This window comes from Eurytemora carolleeae, unplaced genomic scaffold (assembly GCF_000591075.1).
Source record: "Eurytemora carolleeae unplaced genomic scaffold, Eaff_2.0 scaffold402, whole genome shotgun sequence".
NCBI lineage: Eukaryota > Metazoa > Arthropoda > Copepoda > Calanoida > Temoridae > Eurytemora > Eurytemora carolleeae.
In genome coordinates, this window is record NW_019396300.1 from 113,257 (window position 1) to 122,860 (window position 9,604).

Genomic DNA, 9,604 nt, shown 5'->3' on the forward strand with positions numbered 1-9,604 from the left:
GGTAAACTTGAGAACAGGATTGGGTGTCGGTCAAATTTCGGCGTTTTTCCCAAAATCTAACGATGTCTAAAAACCAGACTGGGTTAATACAAAAATTGGCTCCAGTACAAAAGGTAGAATTACAAAAGGTAGAATTACAAAAGGTAGAACGATCATAAGGTAGAACGACAAAAGGTAGAACGATCAAAAGGTAGAACAAACAAAAGGTAGAACGTTCAAAAGGTAGAATTCTCCAAATTTTTTTTTTTTTTTTAAGTCAAAAAATAATGATTCTTATTTATTAGGACTAATTTTTATTTTACAAATGTACATGATTTTAATCCATGCTAATAATTGTGGCAAGCTGTTTCATATAGTCTGGTGCAGGGAAATTATTATACATTTTAGTCATGTTTTTAATCCTAGTACGTTTATCTCTCTGTTTTTGTTTTTGTTTTTGTATAAAATGTACACAACAGAGATAACTGTTCAGAAATGTCGTCTTAAATTTTCAAGCACTTGGTTTTTACTTACGTAAGGTATGCATTAGAAATTGTTTTTGTTTATGCTTCTCTGTCAGCGTAACAATAATCCAGCAGATAGCAGATTCCTTCAGGGTGTCCCAATAAACATGGGAATTAAGTGACGACTTCTATATCGTCTTTATTCCTTGTGGTCTTATTACTGGTACACAGTTTTAGTAGTGTTCTAGTTAAAACAGTTAATAATTAACACTTATAGTCGTGGGAATTCTAAAATATGTTTAACCATTATTGTACCTTTAAAATTGACGGAGATGTAAAAAAATTTGTCCGGATTCCTATTTATTAAATAACACCAAAATCGTTCAAATGTTCATATCTTCGTTAATTTTAAATGTACAAAAAAAGCGGACCAAATTTTGTTGAAAAGCTTTACAGACACACAGTTTTTAATTGATATAATTCATGTAATTTAACAACCATCGGAAATCGAAGACGATTTTCGAGCCGTCTCTAAATTCCCATGTTTATTGCCACACCCTGTATGTATCATACTACTGTTATTTGATTAAAGACTGTTTAAAAAGTCGCCATTTAAAAATATTGTCGTAAAGTTTCTTATCCGTTGATGTTTTTCCACAAAGATTAGGTATGACTGTCTGGATTAATTTTTAAAATTCTTCCATTGACCCGTCAAACATATCTATTGACAATATTTTATCTTCAATGTGTGCGTATCCTATATTCTCGTAAACAAAAACAATCTTATCTAACTTATATTGTCAAGTCATTCTTAGTGTTTATTTCAAGGTAATTCAAATTGTGGTCTGCCTTTTTATGCTTTAAATATTTTCGGAATTATTCAGATTTCGACAATTTTGGTTTATTTAAATAAAATTGAAATCGGAATAAAATTTTTAATATTTCTCTTGTGATATTAACAGCACAAAAAAAGGCAGTCCACGTTTGAAAATCCCAGGACTAGATGAAATTTGTAGTTATTATTTTAAGAGTCATGCATGTGAAAGGAGGTTGACGAATAAATGTCCCAAATAAATTCTAAGATAAAAAACAACTTTCAAATCATGTTTCGTGGGACACCCTGTATAACCCAACACCCGTTATTTTGCCTCCACCCCACAAATGACGACATAACTGTTTATAGCATATTCTTAAACTGCAATTCAGGATTATCGTCAGTCCCAATATACTTAATAACATATTAGACAAAAAGTAAATAGAGAAAAAAAGAAGCAATAGTGGATTTTTACAACTATTGCATATTCTAGTCAGGAAATGTGACGCATTTTTTTTCAAGATCTGATTGTTATAACACGCCGTTTTCGAATTAAAAGTGTATAAGCAAACAAAGAGAAGCTGTAACTATTTTTCAAAACATTAACACAAATTATTAACAAAGCCTGGAACTTTTTTTAGACGAAGCTGTTTACTAATTTTTGGTTGTTTACATTAAACAGTTCCAGACCAATCAAAATACGTAATAGTAAAATGTGCACGAGCCCTATCCCCCGGACCTATAGTGTTAACGTTACGATGGAGCGTTCAAATATATTTGTTAACGGCCATATTGTTTTTTTTTGCTTTGTCTAATAAGCTTCAAGCCTGGAAGCCGAATTTCAGTTGAATTGTTTTATGACTGAAGTCTGTTTTTTTAAAAGAAAGTAATTTAGAGCATAATTTATTATTTATAACTGTAAATGTGTCTGTGTATAATGTAACAAAATACAACGATAAGAAAACAAAACTAACATTGAAGAAACTTAACAAAAAAAAAACATGTCTGATAATAAATTTTTACGTACAGTATATTATACCTATACTGTACAAAATAACTGGTGGAAAAATAACAAGTTTAAAACTAAGACTAAATATTTGACCCTTGTTACACAGGATTTCTCTTTGATATGAGCAGTTTTAATTATAAAAATAAATAAATAACAATTCAGTCGATCAATAAAAGAAGAATGAAGAAATAGTTGAAAAAACTCCGATCAAAGCTTCAGCCATCACGTTGTAAACTGCAGCTCTGAAATATTAATTCTTTTTTAGTTTTTAATATTTTTTTGTCAATAGAAAGAGATAAAGAGAGAATATATGTACATATTAGCATGTTTTGAAACCTTTCAATGCCTAAATCCTTATCATATTCCAACACTACGCAGGAAAAATATCGGGGTAAATAACTCTTCCAAAAAAAAACAAGTTTTGGTTTTGCAAAAAAAGGAAAAACATTTTCTCGTCCATTACATTTCCCCACCCTCTCACAGCTGACGTGATGGAAGCCAAGCAAATGCGGGAATAATTTCAACTTCAAGAAATTTAAATTTTATAACAGATTATTTTTTATTCGATCTTACTGGTCTCACCAGAGTCAACAATACCCCCCCCCCCCACACACAGACCACGAAATTTACTCTATTTGATTTTTGATACTATGACATTTGTTTAATATGTTTGGACAGCTCATAATTTTAACTGGTCTGTGCAAATATGCTAAAATCCATTAATTAGCTTTTTTTTTTGCGAAACCCAGCAGTACAAAATACAATGTATAGCAATATTCAGAAAACAATTACCTCGGTCCCTGCCCACTAACCAGATCAGCTAGATCAATCATTTTACTTCCTAGAATTACATAAATAAAATCTAGATGAACAAAACAGAAAGTGCAGAGAATTTTTTTTTTTTTTTTTTAAATACTGCAAGATCAAAGCAAACCCGATTAGCTCTTTATAGGTTTTATTTATATATACAAAGGAATTAAGTCTTTGCCAAAAATTCAAATTTCATAATTCTTTAATATCAGCTGATGGTGAAAACCTTCGATATTTCCAACTTAGATCATTTAAATTAACAGAATTCATGGTTTGAAATATGTACGGTCTACGACATGTGGTTGTAAAGATACAGGGATTAGAAAATTCAAGATTAGAGTTTGTGGCAAAAACTCAATTCCTTATCAATTTAATATTTATTTTTTTTGGATTTTTTTTCAGATGCATGTTCTTGAACTACTAGTAATGTTTAGAATATTTGTTCACAATTGTGAACATTTTTAAATTTCAGAAGATTTGATTTGTAATGAGAATAGGTTTAACTAGATACAGATATTTCAAGTATTTCTATATTTCTATAAAGAAGTGTCCTTCATAAGTAATACAATTAGTTAAGCCACTCTTCTATTAAATTTGTACGACCTAGCCGGAAAATATAAAAATTACCATCGAAATCTGAAATATCGACATTTATTGTGTCAAGAGTTGATGTGATAAGCGTGGCAAGTCTACCCTCTTCTCCAGATCTTTCTTTCTTCTCTATACCTCCATTCTGCTCCTCTTCTAGTATATCCACAACCATCTAAAATAAAAAACAATATGACAGCAAACTAACCAGGAGGAGAAGACGAAATGTATGCGACCTGGTAGCTCCCATAGTTTTGATTTTACGCCCAAGTATGAGAAAAGAAAATTTATTTGGTTAAATATTACATATTGAATATTTAAAAGATATTAATGCTTTTTAATAGCTCACAAGAGGATTCATGGTTAACAACATAAAGAATTGGAATCTTAATTACGTAAAGTTTACTTTAGTTGGACGTGACAACAATTAGGAAGACATCGCCGTTATTCTATTTTATCTTTTTTCTATAAGATAAGTGCTGAATTCTGTCTATATCAAATATTTGTTTCTGCTGTATACATTAATTCTAAAGTCTGTAAAAAATCATTAATGCTGGATTCAAATACATATACAAGTATATTCTAAATATATGATTGTGTAACATACATCTAAAAAATTCCATTAAAGTAAAATTTTCGTTTGGTGTTACTGTTACTATCTTGGATTTTTTCTTTTTCTCAGAATAAGTAAAAAATCATGAATAACACTTTAATAAATAAAAGTTAACTTACATTAAAATGTGAAAGTCATTGCCATCTTTGCATGGAGGGTTAGCTGAAATTATGCTAACACTTCCTTTAAAGTTGTTTTTTTTTATGGTTGCGAACTCTCATGCTTATTGGGACTGACTTTATATATTACCAAAGTTTAGATGTATTGATGTTTAATTACTAAAGTTGAGAGAGTTCTCGATGTCTTAAACAATATTCATGCATTTTCTTGTTCAAAGTTAATATTTAGGTTTATTGTTTTATTTTTTCAAATGCTCAGTGTTAGACAACTCCAAGAAATAAGGATTCTACAGATGCAAGAATTTTTCACGTTTTTTTTCTAATTTTACAAATTAGACTTTGTTTTATTTTAATATATTTGTGTATACTTCTTAAAGTGAGTGACCTGCAATGTAGTATTGTAGAGATTTTTTTAGGTTTTACTTCAGTCATGCATGTAAAAAGTTTTAATGCTGTATAATTACGGAGTTTGAGCGCCAAGTCGGCTTTCAAAATCATTCATTTTGGTGGTTACGTTTTGAGAATTGATTTTTTTAAATCATTCAATAACGACGACAAAAATGTAACAAAAATTCTATAGTGTACTAATTAGTTGTTTTGGAACAGGTTGAAAAATAAAATTAACTCTTATCATCGAAAATAAGTAATATTATTCAGTAATTAGTTTCTGCAATCTCGCATTGTTCACAAACATTTCCTGAAGATCTCTTGGAATTTATTGATATTTTGAATTGAAGACAACATTTGAAGAATTCGTAGAAATCTGCGAACAAATTCGTAAAGAATAAGAAATTTAATTTAATGATGAAAATGAAATGATTTATTATAACATTGATTTATTGACAAATTTCTATTAAGAATTATCTTTATAACCATCTTATTAGTTTACTGTCGAATTTTTGACAAATTTTTTGTTGTCGTTATTTAATAATTTTGAAAAAAATTCTCAAAATAATTTTGAACGTTGACTTTGCGCTCTAACTCAGTAATTATTCATAATTAAAACGTGTTATATGTCTCTAATGAATCTTAAAAAAATTCTCTACAATTGCAATACTACATTCTCAGTTAAACTAATATACATTGCCGGTCACTCCCTTTAAATCACTATTACTATATTTAAAATAGGACGAAGATAGCTTTAACAAATTTGTGTATTAGGTTTTGCTTAAGTTTTTAATGAGACCATGAGTGTGCATTAATGATAAACCATAACAAAAATTATCAAAAAAAAACCTAGAATTAGAAGGTGCTCGCGGAGAACTTCGAAACTCAAGAAAAAAGTGAAAAAGTAAAATTTGAATCATCAAATATGGTCATCCTTTTGGGCATTCTTTTTTCAATATTATCTTTTTAAGTTCTAAAATTACAATTTTAGATGTAGGGTAGAAAAGTATAAAAAAGGGGTTAAGTCAGTTTATGCGCATTTATTAACAGATCTGGGAACTTTTGTACTGTGGATATCAAGATCAATTCTTGATTTTGATCTTTTGCAGTCAGGGGTCGAAGGGAGCTTTGAACAAAGGAGGAAAAACCAAAATAAAGGATAAACAGTATCCAACACAAGGGTTCCCAGCGGCTCTGATAAGTTTGGTTGTTACAATTATCAAATTGGAAACCAAAAATATTTAAGTTTTCTTACCCTCAGATTCTCAGCAAATTTATCCCTGAAAGAGTTCTCTAATTCCAATAAGTAGGTGGGATCATTAAACCGACTAAAACAAAGTTTATAAGAAATGTAAAATCAAAAAATAAATGAAAATTCGTATATTTTGCAGAGAGGAATAATAAATGACTATAACTTAATCATTTCCAAAGATTAAAACAACAAAAATAAAAAAATCTAAATTGTTTATATGAACTTTAAAAAGTTTTGATAGACAAGTATGCAAAAATGTTGATTGCAAATTAATTCTTGAACAATAAATTTGACCAACCTTAATCCAGCTTCTGGGTTCATACGAGATATAAGGGAAGGCATAATACGTGGAACAAGCTGAATACAATACCAAGATAAAAATGTATAATAATAAGAAAATCACTAATATTGATAATGATAATTACATTAGTAATGCTAAAACAATATTAGTAAAAAATTAAGATCATAAAAAATAATGATACTTTAATAATAATGATAATAACAAAGGTAGCAAAACTTAATGATATTTCTAATTAGTAGAAATATAACCAGCGCACAAATGATGAAGTAAACAATGGAAATGTGGTAAAAGTCTGATTTTTAAAAAATAAGAACAATTCTGAAATAGAAATCTAGACTGAAATTGTTATACAGTAATCCTTTAGGCTGTAGCTTGCACTTTATTGCATCTTATAACCTAATTTCAAATGTTTTTCATATATATAATGGTATGTTCAAATCACATGCAAACATCAAAACATTAGGAAAAACATATTGAATTCTGGTTAGTTCCTCTCTCGTTTCTGCAGGATAAACACTTTTTAGAGAAGTTATAAATGAAAATAATCAAGTTTTCGCCCCTAAAAAGGTTTTTTTAAATTGTCCTTAATTGAGTTCCGTTGTAAATCGGACATGTCGCTCTATAAATGGAGCTAGGAACAAATGAATAAACATTGAAGATATCTTTAAGTTACCTTTGGTATCATGGCTACCATCAGGCTGAGGAACATTGTAGAAGGGCTCATCATCTCCTAAAGAATGAGTTTTAGAAACATTTACAAAGTTGTTTTCTTCCTCTATTTACTATTTTCAAAAACACAACGTTTTTATATTTTGTTTTGAAAGGATTTGAGCTTTTGCCACAAACTGAATTTTTTTATTTTCAAAAAATATATGGTATACACTTTTTATATTTAAAACTTGGATTGAATTCAAATTTAGAAACATCTAAGGTTCCTACGATAATGGGTTGCAAATAAAAAGAGATGAGTTTGTAGCAAAGAATAAATCTAAAACAGGCAACAACAAAAAACAGATGTCTTGCCTAATCAAAAAGTATTTTTTGCTGACTTTTAAAAACTAAATTTCCCAAATCATTATTTGAGTTATTTACCTCCTTGCCCACCATACCGGCATCAAAGATAGTGTTAGTTAGCTCAGCAAACTGATCCATATTGTAGTTATTTACCTCCTTGCCCACCATACCGGCATCAAAGATAGTGTTAGTTAGCTCAGCAAACTGATCCATATTTTAGTTATATATCTGAAAATATTCCAAATACAGAATATTGCTAAATATAATTTTTGTTTTTTAATATTTATTTTAGAAAAAATCTTAAATCCTAGGGGTAAAGGTTCCATGCGCACAAACTTTTCATTTAATTTCAGGATACGAAAAATTGGTATTATTGCTCTGATATGCATAACATGAGAGACACTGGAAAATCATGCAATGTTTTGTTGTGACATGCAAAAAGATAAACTTTGAATTTGTACAGATAAGTTAGCCAGCTACTGGTCAAGTTTTGTGCTGTACGTTATACTGCACACTCATTGCTAATGGAAATCTTAATTCAATGACCGATTATAACGAATATTTATAAAAGTAGTATACATAGAAAAGTTTAATCAGTTTTTCTGAAAATTGCACCGGTATGAAGAAGTGGTTCCACCTATTCTTTGTAGTTCAATTACTTTTCGCTTTTTATTATGTTTTTCACAAGAATATAATTGTTAAGGTGTAAAAATATTTGAATTCAATGTACCCTGTTGATGCTCTAGTCTTGACTAACTTATAAAAATATCAATAGGTGAGAAAATAAGCGGATGACCATGAACTTTAAGATGATAAAGATGACAAGAGGAAAATTTTCAATGCCAACAATCCATTTTAAACAGCTGGTAACATGATTCAGCCTTAAACAGACATTCCATATTTACGTTTATCAATAAAAAAGCTAAATACATTCTCTTAGTAAAAGGTCTGATTACTCTTCTCATACTCTAATTTTTTAAACCTTATATTTTTGCAACCGAATTTCGGTTGCAGTTGCTTTTTTAAAATAAAGATGGTTTCTTACTTTTATAGAATGAGTTTGTTGCTTCGATAATCAAATAGATTATGTATTAGTCATACTCATAAGTAGGGTTTCTAATGTATTTTTTTCTCATTTTAAACCACATTTTCATGAATATTCTTAAAAAATTTTAAAATGAAGTAATTTACTGCTTCAGAGTAAAAAGAGTATGAAATTTTACATTTTAAATAATCAAATTATTGCGTAAATTTGACAGCATGGATGCGTTTTACTGATGCGTGCTTTACGCATCTGACCTTTTACAGGCCCCTGATCGTCATCAGTTAGAGAAACCATTATACCACCCACCCTCAACAAAGTTTTCGGTGCGTTCTGCAGTAATCTGCTGTATACTGACCAAAGATGCTATACAGAAGAGAATGTCTGGATATTTGAAATTTGAAATGATTGGATGCCCAAAATTATCATAGTCTTTAACTAATCTAAATAAGCTCAAAGAAACCTGCACGTAATTTTAAATTTAAAACTTTCTTAGGACTTCTTTTTGTATCAAAGAAGTTAGCTTTGTATTGGTAAACATCTGCTGCGCTTTACAAGAAATCGAAGTACATGTTCATCGGGGATGCATGTACATTGATTCAAAGGAATTGAGTTTTTTTTTCCCACAAATTTCTAATTCCAATACCTCTGCAACCTGATTACGTAAACCTTTGAAACTGCAAATTTAGATTTTTCGATCTCACAGAATTCATAGTTTGAAATATCGTAAATCTATGTAAAGATGACCATGCCCGATTTACAATTCGGAACCCTTAAAAACTTTGAACGAATTAGAACCTCATGTTTTTGTATTTGTTTAAACTGTTTATTTTAATTTTTGGTTTCTCTGCAAATGTATTTGCGAATTTTCACTTATAAGAAACAACGAAGAAATTATCATAAATAAACACTTTTTCTTCTACATTTTAAGGTTTCAAGGAGACCGTTCAAATCGAAAATTTCCATCTGAGCATGGAGGCTCACTTGAAATTACACTTAAACTCCCTTTAAAGATGTGTGCTTTGTAGGATTGTTGTTGTGTCACAGGGTGTTTAATGTTCATTGTTCAACTATTGATGGGTGAAAGGTGTGTTTGAAGGTTTATCTTCAGAATTGGCAAGACTTGTAAACCTTAAACCAAGCTCAAGGCCGAAACAGGAAAGTATTGGGGTAAGTGTGTGTGGGGGGGGTTAAGTTACCTTTGGTATCATG

General features: G+C 29.8%; 1 protein-coding gene across 2 annotated transcripts; it reads right to left on the reverse strand.

Annotated features, from left to right (window-relative positions):
• Positions 1-2,147: 2,147 nt before the first annotated feature.
• Positions 2,148-7,580, reverse strand: LOC111700477 (uncharacterized). 2 transcript variants are annotated; one of them, XM_023471399.1, is made up of 7 exons: positions 7,504-7,580; positions 7,010-7,066; positions 6,334-6,392; positions 6,039-6,111; positions 3,704-3,839; positions 3,059-3,107; positions 2,148-2,508 (listed from the first exon to the last, which is right to left on the reverse strand). In XM_023471399.1, exons 1-7 carry the CDS (start codon positions 7,561-7,563, stop codon positions 2,433-2,435), a joined length of 510 nt encoding a protein of 169 aa, XP_023327167.1. In that variant the 5' UTR covers positions 7,564-7,580; the 3' UTR covers positions 2,148-2,432. The 2 variants fall into 2 exon arrangements, with proteins under 2 accessions (XP_023327167.1, XP_023327166.1); XM_023471398.1 differs by having other exon boundaries at positions 7,429-7,574.
• Between the last annotated feature and the right edge of the window lie 2,024 nt (positions 7,581-9,604).

Bases quoted from the DNA above. Each gene is read 5' to 3' on its own strand.
- LOC111700477 (XM_023471398.1), bottom strand. From the start codon at position 7,563: ATGGATCAGTTTGCTGAGCTAACTAACACTATCTTTGATGCCGGTATG. The intron at 7,067-7,428 runs GTAAATAACTCA...CTCATTCTTTAG, and splicing joins CCGGTATGGTGGGCAAGGAG to GAGATGATGAGCCCTTCTAC. The intron at 6,112-6,333 runs GTTGGTCAAATT...ACTTTGTTTTAG, and splicing joins AACCCAGAAGCTGGATTAAG to TCGGTTTAATGATCCCACCT.